Here is an 18,854-nt window from a genome sequence, read left to right as displayed (position 1 = left end):
TGCATCTACTACCCTTTCTGTAAAAATAAGTATTTCCTCAGATTACTCCAGAGCCTACCACCTCTTAACTTCATCCTATGCCTTTCAAATGAAAGAGACTCAACTCATGTACATTTATATTATGTAGGTATTTAAATGTCTCTATCATATCTCCCCTCTCCTGCCTTTCCTCCAAAGTATACAGATTGATATCTGCCTTATCACGAAGACCACACACCATTTTAATAGCTTTCCTCTGGATCGACTCCATCCTTTTTATATCTTTTTGAAGGTGCAAGAATATTATGTGACTGTCCTCAGAGAATTTTGTTTTCACAGTCACACTAGAGTTATCTGTCTATTCTTTTGCTACTTACCAAGAAATGAAATATTGTGTATATCACTGTAATTGAATAAAGGAAGTAAAATCAAAGCTGAAAACTAATTCCATAAAATATCTGTACATACTGTACATACTTAAAAGAGATTATAGATTGCCTTACCTATGTTTCCAAGAAGTCCATTCATAATTGTGTTATGGTCAGGTTTCAATGTGTTGTTGTCTTGGTTAATGAATTCAAGGCTATCTTGAAGTCTGAAAGAAAATGTATTTGTGAAATGTACAACACAACAAAAAAAGAGAGACATAACTTGCCTTACTAGAGGAACAAAACAGAAAAGGCAAGTAAGATGTCTAAATCCAACAAAAATCAGTTTAATTATATAGATTATGCCCCAACAAGGATCCTAGTTTTGGTATACATATATGCCTTCCTCAGGGGACACTGAGTGTTACGGTAAAGAAATCTAACAGTCAATTGTAATATAGACTCGGTATAAACCAAAAGGACTAAATATAAACTGGAATATAAATACTTGCACAGGGAGAACTCTGATAAGAAATTGGACATCTTAATTGCCTTTTGATTGTCTTTGTGATTGAAAAAAATGATCAAGGTGGCTTAGAATAAGAATATCCATTAAAAACAAAACAAAACATGATACCCTAAAATTCAGTCTTTTTTATTATGCGAGACAGGCATTTTTATACTCTGATTGCAGAAAGGTCTATGTTTTATTTATGATATATACCAGTAAAAGTGGCAATCTATGCTTTACATAAGATTCACATAATATATGAGGGCTGATTGAAAAGTAATGCGACTTCCTCAGTTTTTCTTTCCAAGAAGTAGGCGTGGCAACGCTGTGCTGGTTCTTGTGAAGCTCATACATCGAAGTTTCTGAACCTGCAGTTGGACTGCCTTAGTCTTCATTGTTGGTTCACATCAAGAGGATGAACTTTGTATATTTCATCATGGCAGATGAGGAAGGCATGTCTGTGACTATGCCAGAGGTGTGCGATTGTTTCACAACCATATGTCTGCCACAACATTTCAAGAGTTTCATTACTGCTCTTTCCGAGTTTAACATAAAAATTCAATCATACACCTGTGGAGTACTCTTAGGGACATGTAATCCTCATTTGCCATGACAAAATGTACATAGTTCTTACTCTTGCTGTGACCCAACAAAGATGACTATGGCAGTCCAACCACAGGTTCACAAGAACTAGCACACTATGTCTACCAGATAATGACACAGGGACAAATTTTCCCCCTCCCTACGAGAACTCATTTTCCTGTCCTGTCCCAGCGGGTTCTTGAACGGGGACAAATTTGTCCCCGTGTCATTCTCTAATGTCTACTTCTTGGAAAGAAAAACAGAGGCAATCTCATTACCTTTCAATCAGCCCTCATAAACAGAAAGGTGGCTATTTCAGAGCATTGGGATCTCAGAATTACTAAACTGATGAAAAATATAAAATGCCCTCAAGATGTGGCAAGAGGAGTAAGTATGAAGCAGAGCAAACATTACATTGTTGACTATAACTAGAGAATGACACAGGGACAAATTTGTCCCCGTCTCCACAGGAACTCAATTTCCCCATCCCATCCCCATGAGTTTTGTCGCTGTCCTTGTCCCTTTCCTGTAAGCTCTGCATTAACTGCACAAGCCTCAAACACTTATGATATTAAAGTGTTTGAGGCTTGTGCAGAAGAGGATGGAGTGGCAGGAATGGGGCAGGGACAGGAAAAGAACTCGACGGGGCGGGAAAAGGAGTCCCTGCGGGGACGGGGAAAAATTTGTCCTCGTTTCAGTCTCTAACTATAACCAAAGACTATGAAAATTTCCATGATGATTGTCTAGTCCTAGAGCAGGGGTCTCAAAGTCCCTCCTTGAGGGACGCAATCCAGTCGGGTTTTCAGGATTTCCCCAATGAATATGCATGCGATCTATGTGCATGCACTGCTTTCAATGCATATTCATTGGGGAAATCCTGAAAACCCAACTGGATTGCGGCCCTCAAGGAGGGACTTTGAGATCCCTGTCCTAGAGAGACTAGAGTAAACATTTTTTAAATATTATTGCTGTGAGAAATACATCCTGGCATTGCTCCCGAGTCGTACATCGTGACCTCTTACTTCTACAACTTTCTTTCCATGGAAAAAGTTTTACATCTCGTTTATGATACCTTTCAGGAATTTCAAGAAATATTTGAGGGAAGGGTGGGGAGGGAATAAATTTTATGTACTTACGAGGACAATAGAAAGAAATTCAAGTGATGTGTAAAAGTTTTAAATGATGTAATATTGTGTACTTGTTATAAGATGAAAAAATGAATAAAGAATTTGGAAAAAAAGATATGCAAGTAGTTAATATATTCCATCCATTACAGAGTCCTTAAGTACTTACGTATTCAGGCTTCCGTAGATGCTACTTCCAGTTCGTGCTGTAAAAACTTTGCTGATCATAAGCTGGGGAGGTGAACTGACAGAACAAGAAAACTTTTGCTTAGAAATATGCTGGTTATTGCTCATCAAACGCACTCCAGGCAAAAATAAGCCATTGATTATAAGTAGGGCTGCATAAAACACTCATATTTGAATTTAAATCACTATTTGGCTGAATATGAATAATGTATTGGGCCACTATTCGGGACCAAATGGAATCGAATACGAATAACCCAGGGCTCTACTGTGCTAAATCCTACTAAAATAAACACCTGATTTCATGTTGCTTCTTTTATTTATTATGTTAAAGCTCAATGTTATTATTTGAATTTGGTACTTGTATTTGGCTGAATAATAAAAATGTACTATTGCATACAGCTCTAAGGACTATGTTCCAAAAAATGAATATGTATTATCAAACATCTAGAATAGAATCCCATAAAGTTATGGTTATCTTGAATTATTTTCATTTTGAATAAATAATGCATACTTACACTTAAAAAAAAATTACACTTATAGCACAGTTAATAATATAGGTTACAGTGAAATAAAAACCCCATACAACAAATACAATTAAAAAGTACTTGTAAGGGCTTCCAAACACTTGTAATATTATGGTTCATTTGGACTCACCGAATCTGATGAATTTTTAGCGTTGAGCCTTTGTAACTCATGGCTACAGAACCAAACATCATCTCTCCAAGCATATTAGCATCTGAGGAACACCGAGAACCCTATAAATGATATATTTCAATAAACACACATTGGTCAGTACGCCAGCCTAGATTTACAACTAGCAAGACTTAGGCTGTATGTGTAGGTGATGTGTATGGTAGAGAGGGAGAATAGCTGTGCTTTAAGAACAATCAATCACAAAAGAGGGCACTGAAGGGTTCCTTCCAGCTTTCTATTATGAAGTTCCAATTGCCACAGCAGTCATCAGAGGTGATGATGGTGGGCAGGTGGAGACAGAGAAATTAAAATATATCCTGAAACAGAATTACAAAGTGGGTGGTATTGACACTCCTTTAAGTGTGGTGGGGAGCTTAATACGCTCTCTCATTCTTTCTGGGGTTATTAGTGTATTCAAAAGTTTTGGTCATTTATTGTGTGTTATCTGACTAAATTATTGGGCTGTGCAATAGCAGGAACAGTAGAGCAACTTCTGTTTGACATCCCTGGTACCTTTCAGGGATTGCCCAAAGATGGGGTATTGATGTGTCGTAAGATGTGTCTCCTGGCTCCAAGAGTATACTACAATCCTGGATCTCATCTGAATCACTATAGAGAAGTCAGGTTCATGACCTGGTCCTGTAGGAAGCTTGGGCTATAGGGAGCTACCCTAAGAGAAGGAAACAGTTTCTGCTCTCTCTGGGGGGCCTACCTAGACTCCCTGAGCCCCAGGGGCTGGAGTTTGATATAGAATACATTGTAGTGGTGGGACTGGTGCTGATTTTGGAGGGAGGGGCTCATGTGGATTTTTCTTTTTTGGTTGGGGGGGATCCTGGAGGCTATAAAAGTCAAAGCCTCTGGAGCAATTACTTTTTTGTACGGGCACTTGGGTCTGACCTTTTTGAGAACATCTTGGGTGGGGGGTGGGTTGGCGGTTCCTGGGGAGTTTTTGTAGTTACTGGTGGTCCACTTTATCTTTGGGAGTATCTATTAGTACTTAATGTTTTCCTGACCCCTTGTTGAGTAGGGGTCCAAGATTATCTCACTGTTTTGACACCCGCTGTTCAATTATGGGCTCTTTTGTAATTTCTTGTTTGTTACTCAGCAGGAAGCTCATTGTTACTGTCTTGGACCTTGCAGACTAGGGGGGGGGAGAAGGAGGAGGCAGGGTTGGTGGGGGCTTTCCTGTGCTAATGCTATTTGCTGTTGAAGCCTTACCGTCCTGTAAATGTTTTTATGGGATTTTGTCTTTCCATCTTGTAGGATGAATTTGAAAAAAGGTTTTCATAATGATACAATTAGTTAATGTTTTATTGTGTTTGTTCTGTCGAAACATGTTTTAGTATTTTTAATATGTATGCATGTAATTTTGTAAACCACATAGTTTTTATGCGGTATATACATTTTTAAATAAATAAACGATACTGTACACAATCGTATTATTCACTGTCTTTGTTCTTGTTAATTGTTTTGTGTGGTCATCAATAAAAATTGTTCAACTTAAAATATGTCCTGAAAATTCACCTACAAACTGAAGCAAAGCACAGACTGGCAATTAGCGCCTTTCTAGAGAAAAAAATGGTTAAGGATCTACCATGCAACACTATGTGGACTTCTGATCAAAATCTCTTATTGCTGGAGTTATTTTACAGCACAGCATCATAGGTTGACAAATAGAAATCTGTGGACATGTATATAGACTAATCCTTAGACAAACTGCAAGAAGAGTCTTAATGGGTTTTGAAAGGACCAGCAAACAAAGGATGTTGTAGTACATATGCTTTAAAAACAATGCTTCTCAACCATTATGCTGCAGAAGCTTCTGCAAAATGTATTCCTAAAACACCCTTCTGGCAGACACCTCACATTGGCAGGACAACGATATGTTTGGGGGTTTTTTGTCTCCTCCAACTTAACCACCAAGCAAGTTCTCAATATTGGGGGAGGGGGAAAGAAGAGATTGCTAATGAGCTTCCTTCCTCCCTCATGGAATACAGAAGCAGCAGAAGGAAAATAGTAGCAAGGAGCCTTGCAGCCCATGTGGGTGCTCAGCATCTGCTGCCTCGCCCCCTCCAACCTAAGAAGTCACATGGGGGAGACGGTACTGAAGATGCTGAGCATATGCTTGGGCTGAGGCCCTGCCCTGCCATTTTCTACTTCTAACATAGATTCAGGCATGAGGATGATGATGGCAGCAGTGGAGAGGTATATCGGGGAAGATGCTAGACATTATTTTAATGCACTGTTTACTACATTAGCTATTTTTCCATGTGGGGAAAATGTGATTTGTTATTCTTCTGTTTAATGACCATTCATTCACATCTGAAGAGACTGAATTGTATCCTGCCCTGGTCTCCTAAATCTCTGTCTACTTTGGCTTTTTAATACTGCATATTTTAAAGCACAATATTTGACATTTTACAATCAAGTGGCAATATGACAACTGCCAAAGGATCAAAGTGAAGAGCATGCCCTGAAATAAAGGTTGAGAAGCAATGCTTTAGAGATCATACAGTTGTTAAATAGTACATGTTCCTCTCTTTTCAACTGGCTGAGCTACAAACTAACATAGCAAACAGTGAAATTTTCTAAAGATAGGACTTAACGTGGGTTTAATAGCTTATGTACCACATTTTTCTGTGGATTCCTTAAAAGGGAATCAATGCGCCACTAAGACACAGTTTTTCTAAGTCAAATATAGTGCCAGATTGCCCACAAGGATAGTAATTCTCTAACATTCACTGCAGGACTTGCAACAGCACACAAAATATGAGGTAGGAGACACCCCAGCAATCCCCATAATGCAGAAATAGCAGCTTTGGGGTGTGGTAGTAGGGAAACTCAAAACATGCTGAAAGCTGATCAAGACAGACAGCACAAGCCTACATTAGTGCAAGACAATCCTGAGAGACATGAAAGCTCAGCTGGGAGCCAACAATGAGCAGAGCATGCCACAGGTGTTTGTGCAATTGGCATCACATATGCATAAAACCAGATACACAAAAAGCAAAAGAATAGCTGGCCCCAATGAAAACAGCATAGGTCATTTTTCAATCTTTTTCAATCTCCCCACCCCTCATATACGAGTAAAAAGTCAAATAATACAAGACCAGGGAGCTTTGCAAACTCTGTACAGTAGTTCTTGGAAACAGCAGCATAATACAATTCTGGAAGAAGATCTTATAAGTAGAAATTGGATTTTTTTGTGTGTGTTTCTAATTTTGAATCCCCCTTGCAAATGAAGAGTTGGAAAAGATTAGGGACAAGATCAGAGCCATTTAGATCATCAGCATCAGTGATGACCTCATGAGGTTGGTTGTTTCAAAAAGTTTTTGGCACAATGCATGTATAGCTTTTAGCTGTTTAAGATACTATATAATCAAAAGTTAAATTTTTAAGAGTGGGATAGGATTTGAGGCAGACCCAAAAATAAGGATAGACAGGCTGAATACAGAAACAGCAAAGGATAACTTTATACAGATAACTTATCTGTATAAAGTTATGCTGGCATGTGCAGTGTTCAAACTTGAATGCAAGGCTGGATTGAACATTTGCATAAGATATATAGATAAATATTCATAACTCCTTATGTACTCCCTATCCCGCTGCATATCTACTTAAATGGTCATATTTTCTTCTCTTATGTTGAAATTGTAATAGAATAGTTTAGAGCTCTGATTCACTTTAATATTTATTAAGTCATGTGATCTTCAGATAACTGCCACACCCCTGGAGAATCTCTGAATGAATCATTTTAGCCAGTCATGTTGTATCTTGCCCAATACTTGTAATTTTCTGGATTAACATGATGGTTTCTATTATACAATTGGAGATATAGGATATGATGTTATGACTACTGAATTTCCTGTCATGTGTCCATTGAGGTATATCCTACCTGAAGCTGTCATTACACTGCTGGACTATGAAGAATAAATTTCAGTATGGTACAACAGTTTCTGGATAAATTGATGCATATTTCAGAGCAAAATACATACATTAACCTAAAGGAAAATCATTCATGTGGCCAGTCCAGGGCCCTCAGATTGGAGGATGCTGTTGGGAATACATCTGAAGGCCTCCACTCAATGAAGGGAGCCATACACAGAAGATGCCAGCAAAAATCCAGTGAATCACTACTTGCAGCATGAGAGTTAAAGTCATCATAATTTATTTATTTCATATAACAGTTTTAGTGGATATGTTTTAGAAATGTTAATTTCTTTGATGTTCTCAAGCTCTGCCAGTGACAGATCTGTGAAGTGTGCTATGCCGAGAGTTGTATTAAGACCTGCACTAAAATATTAACACATAACAATAGCTGTCAATGAAGAGAGAGAGAGAAAAAAAGAGGGTGACAGGAAATCTGTTAGCTGAAGAGGAAGAGCTGATAGCAGTGAGGCTAGGGTTCAAACCTCACCTCTCTCACAGATACTCTCCTTGTGGTCTTGGGCAAGTCACTTCACTCTCTATTAGCTCTGGGACAAACCTGGGGCTAGGTTTATTAATGTGCATTATTTAACATGAGCCACATTACTGTCAATAGTCATAAACAGAATCCAAAGAGAAAGAAAAATAAAAAAAAATATCCTTCCTCTTTCACTTATACAATGCACTATGAAGAATTTCAATACATCCACGATCAATTAAGTGATTAAGTAAAGCAAAGTGAACATCTAAGACTGAATTTCTCATACACTGGAGCTCAATACCATGACTTCTAGAATTGCTGCTTTATAAGTTTTTGCATGGATAAACTTCTCTCTACACACGATTACTTCATCACAAAGAGCCTTCCAGCTCAAGATTCTATTTTAGGATGTTGTAATATAAAACACTTGTGATCTCTGCAAGTCAAGATGACAGAAAGAATATATTCATGTCAGATGACTCTGCTTCTAGCTTTAGCCAAAAAATTCAGCTCTTATGTAAAATGTAACCTTAGTTCACTGTAGATATTCCCAACACACACAAGGAAAAACTACAAGTTGCATTTGTAGGTCATTTTGAAAACAAGACAACAATCCAGTAAAGGGGTTTTCTATTTTAAGGTTATGGGGACAGGAATGAAGGCTTAAGACAATTTGTAGTATTACCTGATCTTTGGGATATTGTTCTTTTGTATCAGAAGCTGATGAGCTTATTGAACTGTCCAAAGAAGTGGAGCTGTCTCCACCAGGCTTCAGTTGGCAACACTTTCCAAAAACCCTCACTTGTGCATCACTGCAAAGCTTCTGAAAAATAGAGAGTTCACATTATTTAACTATTAAAAAGGATTCCATCTTCTAAGTAAAAGCATGGCCTTTATTAGATTTTTTTTAACTTAGAAATAAGTGTTTTGAAATTTACCACCCTCCCCACCTCTTTTACTAAGCCACAGTAGAAGCATCTACTGAAGCCCGGAGCGTCAAGAGCATTTAGCGCCCTGGGCCGCGGTGGTAACCTCTACCATAGCTTAGTAAAAGGGAGAAGGGGGGGAGGGGGAGGCTTTTACAATGTTTCACTCACTGAAGGTACAAGAAATCAACCAAATTATGTAAATAGATATGTTATGTTCACCTCACTGAATCAGAATAATGCAGTTCAGAATCTCATTGGGATATCTGCTATGTAATTTTTGGAAAGATATTCTCAGCCATTTTGCCCTTAGACTACTCCATTATACAATGGAGAAAATAGGAAAGAAAGTAACAAAAAAATCTTACTATATAGCCATGAAAGACATGGAATTCTAAACTTGTTTATAGGTTGAGGATCTGCATCTGCACCCTGTGTGGATGGTATATATTTTTAATTATACCAGCACTCCTACATTTGTTGGGAACCTTTGATGAAGTCTATCAAAATGACCATTTTTCACCTTTTTATAGGTCCTAAGCCTTGGCCCATTGCAAAGGATGGACAAGCACACAACAGCCAGGACGCCCAAATCAAGGAGCAAAATACTGTCCTTAAGTCAGAATCTGAGTGCCCAAAAGTACAGGAAGCCTGTGGAGGATGTGGGATTATATATGCAGAGCCTAATTGCGAGACCTCATTTACATTAGTCAGTAAGGACTAAAAGCAGAAGTGGAGAGAGGCAATGTGTGAAAAACAGTTGCTCAATGGGAGAGCCAGCCCTGTCAAAAAAAAGAAGGCGGTACCAAAAAACAAACCTTGCCCAGGCTGTTGCGTTTTTCAGGAAGTGCACTGCCTAATCCTACTACTGTATATACCCAAATATAAACAGAGGTAACCTTCCCCCTCCCCCCAAAAAAAGGAGGAAAAAAGGTTGACTCAAATATAAACCAGGAAGGGGGGGGGGTTTAATATTCAAATGCAGTGCCTTTGCCTTGCCCTGTACCCTGTTCCCTCTCTTTCACTGTTCTGCCAGGCTCTGCACCCAGCCCCCCTCTCTCCCTGACAGGTTCTGTACCCTTTTCCCCCTTCCTCCTAATGCCTTGCAGGCCTCTGCTGGGCCTGCTGTGAGACCTGATGGTCCAGCGGTGTCCAGGACAGGAGGAATCCCTCCCGTCTCCTGTCCCAGTCAATTTTAATTATTTTTATCTCCCTCCCACTTCTTCCGTGTACCTTTTAGTTTCCCTGGTGGTCCAGAGGTGAATCACAGCAGGAGCAACCTTCCTTCCTCTTGCCCATGCAGAGCTGCGGCAGCCAATTAGCTAGCAGCTCTGCATGGGCAGGAGGAAGGTTGCTCTTGCTGTGATTCACCACTGGACCACCAGGGGAACTAAAAGGAATGTGGGAGAAGCGGGAGAGTGATAAAAATTTGTATTAACATGTGCCGCTAGCGGATCTGCACGGGAAAGAGCAAAGGAAGGTCACTCCTGCAGCAATTCACTACTGGACCATCAGGGAAACTAAAAGATACACAGGAGAGGCAGGCGGAAGATAAAAATAATTAGAATTGACTGGGACAGGAGGTGGGAGGGATCTCTCCTGTCCATTGCTGGACCACGAGGTCTCAGGGCAGGCCCAGCAGAGGCCTGCAAACGGGTTCGGGGGGACGGGGTGGCAGCACTGACCCGAATATACATAGTAACATTGTAAATGATGGCAGTTAAAGACCCAAATGGTCCATCCAGTGTGCCCAACCCGATTCAATTTTTTTTTTTTTTTTTCGCTATTTCTGGGCAAGAATCCAAAGCTCTGCCCGGTACTGTTCTTAGGTTCCAACTACTGAAGTCTTCATCAAAGCTCACTCCAGTCCATCTACACCCTTCTCTGCCATTGAAGCCCTCCCCAGCCCATCCTCCACCAAACGGTCATATAAAGAGACAGACCATGCAAGTCTACCCAGTACTGGCCTTAGTTCTTCAATATTTACTATTATTTTCTAATTCTAGATCCTCTGTGTTCGTCCCACGCTTTTTTGAACTGTCACCATTTTCATCACCCCCATTTTTTGGCCATTTTTTTTGAATCTTGAGAACTTCTCATCCGTGCAGAGTTACATCTAAGATTGCTTTTAGTTTCTAATCCATGAGTTTCTGCATCAGGACCTTTAGGGACCCCTGATGAAGATAGCATCGTCGAAACACGGACCGTGTTGGGTTCAAGTTTTTAAAAAAAGTTTCAAGTTTATTAAAAATTTGATTAATCGCTTATTGGGTCCTAGATATATTTTTATGCGGATTATTAAACTGTATTTTTAATAAAGCTTGCATCCAGAACATCACCTTCTCCACAGAGTTTTTTTGTCTCATTTACTAGTGGATTTGTTTCAGGATGAGAATTTATATAGCTGTTTTGATAGTCAAAACCAATGCCTTCATTTCATCAACCTCTTGTCCCGATACATAAAACGACTCAGTTGAAACTGAAGAGAACTATATACAAACATGCCAGAAGAGCTTCTTCTCATACAGTACAAGGTGCTAATACACTGTGACCAGAAGCTTGCAGAGAAAGCTGCAGACCTATCGGCACAAAGCAGTTCATTTATCTTAAAACTGAAGACAACCCTAGTTGACCTTTTACACAGCTCCTACAGTTACCAGGATCCAAATACCAGCTAAAGTCCTCAACAGCATGCACTATTTGCTAATGCATACAAAGAATGGGGGGTCTACAGTGCAAATAACAACATAGCATATTTTATTCTAGCACAGAGTTGAGCAAGAATGAATGACATTATTGGTGGATATCATCAAGAGGACAAATGTAAATAGCTTTCAACTACAGTGGTACCTTGGATTACGAGCATAATCCGTTCCAGGAGCATGCTCGTAATCCAAAATGCTCGTATATCAAAGCAAGTTTCCCCAAAGGAAGTAAGGGAAACTTGCTTTGATATGTTCCCACCCCAAACCCCCCTCCCACGAGAACCGGCATTGCTCCCCCCGAAGGCCCCCCCCCCCGCGAACGGGCATCCTCCCCCTTGCGATCCGGCACCCCCCCGCCGCCATCATGCACCCCCCCCCGCCGCCATCGGGCACCCCCCCCCCGCCACCTGAGATCCCCTAACCCACCCGAACCCTCTTCTTACTTCCAGTGTAGCCTCCGCATCGGCATCGCCGGCATCAGCATGGCCTGTGCCCGAAAATCTGCTTCCTGTGCCGGGCCTTGAGCATGCGCACATGCTCAAGGCCCGGCAAAGGAAGCAGATTTTCGGGCACAGAACATGCTGGTGCCAATGCGGAGGCTACACTGGAAGTAAGAAGAGGGTTCGGGTGGGTTGGGGGATCTCAGGTGGCGGCGTGGAGGTGCCCAATGGCACCGGGGGGGGGGGGTGCCGGATCTCGGGGGGGGGGGGTGCCGGTTGGCGGGGGGGAGCGCTCGTACAGCGAGGCAAGCTCGGTTTACGAGGCACCAAATTTGCGAATGTTTTGCTTGTCTTGCAAAACATTCGCAAACCGGTGCACTCGTAAACCGAGGTACCACTGTATATGTAAAGTGCTAGCCTTAGAAGAATGTACCTACTAGAATGGTTCACAGCAATTTTAAAAGAAAAGAAAACAAATAGAGCAAATCCAACTCTGAAAACAATTGGAAAATAGTTGTATAGTGGAAGTTTCATATTGTAAGTTGTGATTGTTTAATTTTCTCAATAAAAATATTAAGTTCAACAACAAAAAAATAAAAAGGATATAGAAAATACAGAGATCCAAGAGCCATAAAGAAATCATAAGAGCAGGATGACCAGAGAATTGGATAGAGGGAGTGCGCTAGATGAGGTGTATTTAGATTTTAGCAAAGCCTTTGACAGTGTTCCACACAGATGTCCAATAAATAAACTGAGTGCCCTAAGGAAGGGCCCCAAAGTGACAGAGAGGGTAGTGGTCAATGGAGATCACGCTGAGGAAAGTGATGTTACCAGTGGTGTGCCTCAAGGTTCTGTTCTTGGGCCTGTTGTTTTTAACATTTTTATAAGCGATATTGCTGAAGGACTGTCAGGTAAGATTTGCCTCTTTGTGGATGATACCAAAATCTGCAATAGAGTAGATACCCCAGACGGTGTGAACAACATGAAGAAAGACTTAGCGAAGCTTGAAGAATGGTCTGAAATTTGGCAGCTAAAATTTAATGCTAAGAAATGCAAGGTCATGCATTTGGGCTACAAAAACCCGAAGGAACACACCACACCTTCAAAAAGATATAAAAGGATGGAGTTGGTCCAGAGGAAGGTTACTAAAATGGTACGTGGTCTTCGTCATAAGGCATATGGGGACAGACTTAAAGATCTCAATATGTATACTTTGGATGAAAGGCAAGGGGAGATATGATAGAGACATTTAAATGCATGTAAACGCGCATGAGTCAAGTCTCTTTAATTTGAAAGGAAGCTCTGGAATGAGAGGGCATAGGATGAAGTTAAGAGGCGACAGGCTCAAGAGTAATCTAAAGAAATACTTTTTTACAGAAAGGGTGGTAGATATGTGGAACAGTCTCCCGGAAGAGGTGATGGAGACAGAGACTGTGTCTGAATTCAAGAAAGTGTGGGATAAGCACATGGGATCTCTTAGAGAGAGGAAGAAATAATGGTTACTGCGGATCGGCAGACTGAATGGGCCATTTGGCCATTATCTGGTATCATATTTCTATGAGGTCCTTTTATCAAGCTGTGCTAGCGGGGTTAGCGCGTCAGACATTTCATCAAGCGCTAACCCCCGCGGCCAGCTAAAAAAACTAACGCCTGCTCAATACACACGTTAGCGGCTAGCGCGGCAGGCGGTTTAATGCGCGGTATTACACGCGTTAAACCCCTACTGCAGCTTGATAAAACGACCCCTATGTTTCTACATTATTTCCTATCAAAGAAAAGAAACAATTAGCTAGAAAGAGAACAGCAGCTACTGCAAATTTGCTTACATTATATTGAACATAAACAAAACCCACGAAAGATACCTGAAGAACCACACTTAACATGAAACTTAGGGCTCCTTTTACGTAGGTGCGCTAGCATCCCTGTTGTTTTATTTCATTGCATACTTAATTATAAATAATTTGAATACTTTAAACAAGTTAGCTTTTAAGTAGTGCTATTTCATGGTTCAAATGTATTTCTCCAGCATTTCAGTAATGCTCCCCTTTGCCTTTGACTGGCATAATTAAGTATGCAATGAAATAAGACAACAGGGATGAATGAGGAATTGACAGACCCGATGAGTTAGATAACTCAAAAGGTCAATCGGATATTCCGTATAAGCTACATCAGAGCTGTCCTACTTCTGTTATACCACTGAGGAAAGTAAACAGTCATACTTACATAAAAATACATTCAAACTTGTTTTTAGTGAACACAAAACAATACTAATCAAAATTATACAAAATAAATCACAACAAATCAAATCAAATGGATATGATCGAATCCTGAGAATGCGCAACTTATGTCTATGAAAGTGCACGGTGGAGAGTCTAAGGCAGTCATGTGGCAAAACAAAAAAATAGTGGGCCGCGGACTACATGGCCCCAGAGGATCGGGCAAGGTGGTGAATTGCCCAGCTGATGTGGTGCAGACTCCAGAAACTATGTCTGCTGTGGAGAGTGAGCCATCATCAGTTCTGGGAGTGCCCTAGCTTGACCTTAAGACATGGTTTGGAGAGCTAAAAACTGAGATCACCTCTGTGAAATCAGTTAAAGGAGGCTGTGCAGGAGATTAAATCTGCTTTAGCTGAATAGGCCTCAGGATTGATCGAGTGGAGCAGATGGATGGGTGTGAGCGCAAATCTCTGAAGTGCAGAGCATGATGGAGGAGTTGCAAGGTGACCAAGAGGATCTGCTGAGTAAGACTGAAGATTCGGAAAATGGAACATGAAGACATAACCTGCTGATCCGTGGCCTCTTGAAGACTGCTGAATTTAATGACTTGACAGTGATGGAAGAGGTCCAGGAGCAGGATGCTATGCATCCCTGCCCCCTTCGAAAATGAAGCGGGTCCACTGATCATTGGGGCTATGTCCGCTTGATCATCCCCGCAATGTGGTAGTCTCTTTTTTTCAGCTATAGTGCAAAGGTGGCCATGTTGCAGAAGGCCTGTGAGCAGAGTACCTTTGAGTGGCAGGGGCACTCTATTGAAATCTATCATGATCTGGAAGCACTGACATTGCAGAAGCAGAGGGCCTTTCAGGAGGTCATGCAGGCTCTCACATGGGCCCAGATGAGATAGCAATGAACTTTCCCAATGGTCACTATCAGTGGAGTACAACCCAAGTTTGTCACAGTAGTGGAGGCCTGGGATATGCTGCAGAAAGCAGGAGTGCAGAAGCCGGAGAATCCACAGTGGCAGGAGGACATTTGGCGGCGCTTGGTGGGATTCCACTGAAGAGGAGTGGAAACTATGACAGGCCAAAGGAAACGTAGCCACATAAATTTAAGCTCACTCATTTGTAATTACTTTATTGATTAAAAACATACACGTGTAGCTTCAAACACCAGGCCAACCCCTGAAACAGCCCACCCCACAGCAGTTAAAGCTTGTATATATTGCAACAAGGCAATATATACAAGCTTTTATAGAAGTCAGCTTTCCATTTTACCTACACAAATGTCTTAAAATTGCCCTATCTGGAATAATTTTATGAAGCTTATTCTGCATTACAGTCTGTTTTATAAGACCACAAAAGAAGTAGAAGTTACGGTACCGCTGGGGACGAGCGATCACAATGTGATCAACTTTAAGCTTGACATCGGGAATAGAAAACGTGCCAAAACCTTAACCAAAACCTTTAATTTTAAAAAGGGCAAATACGATCGCATGAGAGCCATGGTGAAACAACGACTCAAGAAAAAGGTGGACAAACTTGAAACGGTAGACCAGGCATGGTCCCTACTGAAAAATACTATCTCAGAAGCACAAAATCTCCACATTCCAAGGATCTCCAAAGAGGGGAGAACAAAAGGTAAGGGAGAACCGGCATGGCTTACCAGACAGGTGAGGGTAGCCATAAAAGAAAAGAAGGACTCTTTCAAAAAATGGAAACACATGAAAACAACCAAAGCATGGAAAATACATAAAGATGATCAAAAGAAATGTCACAAGGCGGTGAGGGATGCCAAAAAGGACTATGAGGAAAAAATAGCGCAAGAAGCCAAAAACTTCAAACCCTTCTTTAGATACGTGAAAGGGAAAAAACCCGCAAAAGAGGCGGTGGGACCCCTGGACGACCAGGGAAGGAAAGGGTACATCAAGGAAGATAAACAAATTGCTGACAAACTAAATTCCTTCTTTGCGTCCGTCTTTACGGAGGAGGATACCGCTAAAATACCAGAAGCAGTGAAAGTGTTTAGTGGAGTAATAGAAGACAGCCTCACCACAGTTGAAGTGGAGTTGGACCAGATATACTACCAGATCGACAAACTTAAAAGTGACAAATCCCCTGGACCGGATGGAATTCACCCGAGAGATTTAAAGGAATTGAAGGTTGAAATCGGAGAGCTATTGCAGAAACTTGCCAATCTGACAATCAGAACTGGACAGATACCAGAAGACTGGAAGATAGCGAATGTCACGCCAATTTTCAAAAAAGGATCGAGAGGGGAACCGGGCAACTACAGACCTGTGAGTCTTACGTCTGTCCCTGGAAAGATGGTTGAAGCACTGATCAAGGATAGCATAGTCCGGCACCTAGATACACACGACTTGATGAAACCCAGTCAACATGGGTTCAGGAAAGGGAAATCATGTTTGACGAATTTACTTCAATTTTTCGAGACCGTGAACAAGCAAATTGATAGTGGAATGCCGGTGGACATAATATATTTGGACTTCCAGAAAGCATTCGACAAAGTTCCACATGAAAGGCTTCTCAGGAAACTACAAAGCCATGGAATAGAGGGAGATATACAAAGGTGGATAGGCAAATGGTTGGAAAACAGAAAGCAGAGAGTGGGCATAAATGGAAAGTTCTCAGACTGGGAGAAAGTGACTAGTGGTGTGCCCCAGGGCTCCGTGCTTGGGCCGATCCTATTTAATATTTATATCAATGACCTGGAAGACGGAATATCCAGTGAGATCATTAAGTTTGCAGACGACACAAAGCTATGCCGGGCAATCAGATCGCAGGAGGATAGCGAGGAACTCCAGAGCGACTTGTATCAGTTAGAGAAATGGGCAGATCAATGGCAGATGAAGTTCAACGTGGAGAAATGCAAAGTAATGCATTTAGGTAGTAAGAATAAGGAATACGAGTATAGAATGTCAGGCGCAACTCTGGGTAAGAGCGAACAAGAAAAGGACCTGGGTGTACTGATAGATAGGACCCTGAAGCCGTCGGCACAATGCGCGGCAGCGGCAAAGAAAGCAAACAGAATGTTAGGCATGATAAAGAAAGGAATCACGAGTAGATCGGAGAAAGTCATAATACCGCTTTATAGAGCAATGGTCAGACCACACTTGGAATACTGTGTCCAACATTGGTCTCCCAACCTAAAGAAGGATATAAAACTGTTAGAGAGGGTACAGAGACGAGCAACGAAGTTAATAAGAGGTATGGAGAACTTGGAATATGAGGAACGACTCAAGAAACTAGGACTGTTCTCCCTTGAGAAGAGAAGGCTGCGAGGGGACATGATCGAGACGTTCAAAATGCTGAAAGGCATCGATAAAATAGAGCAGGAAAATAAATTATTTACATTGTCCAACACGACACGGACAAGAGGACATGGTTTGAAGCTAAGGGGGGACAAGTCCAGGACAAATGTCAGGAAGTTCTGTTTTACGCAGCGAGTGGTAGACGCCTGGAATGCTCTCCCAAAGGAGGTTATCAAGGAATCCACTGTGCTGGGATTCAAAGGCAAATTAGATGCACATCTCCTTATGAGAGGCATAGAGGGATATGGGTGACTAAAACTACATCAGGTGTATACCTGACTGGGCCTCCGCGTGTGCGGATCGCCGGACTTGATGGACCATGGGTCTGATCCGGAGATGGCAGTTCTTATGTTCTTATGTTCTTATGTTCTTATATGCATGTAAAAAGGACATTCATGAGAAGTATGCATCTATTTACATGTTTGAGTGAAATGGATATGGTGTGATGTATGCACATATTTACACAATTTTAGTGTGTAGAGTACATGCACAAATTCACACCTTCAAGGCAAATGTAGATTTGTGAGTCAGCTTTTGTATCATTTTGGGGCAGATGCCCATTACCTTTACAGAACAGACTTAAAAGAGATGTCCATTTTAACTTTTCATATAGGTGTCCTGCTATAAAAATCAAGCCCTTTAAGTCCAAAAGCAACAGAGTAAAAAGTATTTATAGTTTAGTATGTAAAAAGGTAAGACTTTTTATATGCACATTTTTAACAGAAAGTGCTTCTTTGAATTATGACTTAAAACCTAAAAAAGCCATTTAATGTTATGGCAGAAACCAAACATTAAAGTGGCTACTTTGATTTTGTAGAGTGTAAATGTGCTAATGGCACCCAATAAAAAATTTATACTCTCAGAGCACAATGGGTGGAACCTGTTAATGATCGTATGATTTTCACAGCAACTCTTGAGCTAGAATAGCATTTTATCTCTGACACAGAAAGCAATGTGTCTAGCTAAGCACTGCATCATGTGATATAACCATATTGAATCCACTTAGCTAGAACCTCTGTTCACAGAAAAACCACACTTCAGCACGTCCCCAACAAAAGCTGCAAGCTCCTGTCTTAAGACATACTACAGCAGCAGAGAAGCAGAAATCTGACGACAGACTACAGTGAGCTGTAATTATTTATCCAGACATCCTAATATTCATAGCATTTAACAGCTTGTCTACTTCTCAACATGGAAGCAAGATTAATTTGTCTGAATGTTTCCTTAACACAGATAAAGCTTCAGCATGTGCATTTGTCACATCTAAGATTCACTATGACTCTGCTCTCAATCTGTCTCTTTTGGGAGGGGGAGCAAACTTAGTTAAACCCAGTTCTAGAACAGGAATGTAAGTTTATACAGGTGACCTTGATAGTTCCCAAAAC

The 18,854-nt window shown here is 41.0% G+C and overlaps 1 protein-coding gene across 4 annotated transcripts in view; it reads right to left on the bottom strand.

The window, feature by feature from the left end:
* Positions 1-18,854, bottom strand: part of FNIP1 (folliculin interacting protein 1) — a 110,306-nt gene that overhangs the window by 50,774 nt on the left and 40,678 nt on the right. For 3 of the 4 annotated variants that reach the window (XM_033926964.1, XM_033926961.1, XM_033926963.1), the window contains exons 3-6: positions 8,537-8,674; positions 3,405-3,505; positions 2,734-2,808; positions 483-574 (exon numbers count right to left, since the gene is read on the bottom strand). In XM_033926964.1, coding sequence (XP_033782855.1) covers positions 483-574; positions 2,734-2,808; positions 3,405-3,505; positions 8,537-8,674 — 406 coding nt within the window. The remainder of the gene's footprint in view (positions 1-482; positions 575-2,733; positions 2,809-3,404; positions 3,506-8,536; positions 8,675-18,854) is intronic. The other variant, XM_033926962.1, reaches the window with a different exon arrangement.

Source organism: Geotrypetes seraphini, chromosome 18 (genome assembly GCF_902459505.1).
Source record: "Geotrypetes seraphini chromosome 18, aGeoSer1.1, whole genome shotgun sequence".
Taxonomy (NCBI): domain Eukaryota; kingdom Metazoa; phylum Chordata; class Amphibia; order Gymnophiona; family Dermophiidae; genus Geotrypetes; species Geotrypetes seraphini.
Note: the sequence above shows the minus strand (reverse complement) of the source record. Positions and strands in the feature narration are given on the sequence as shown.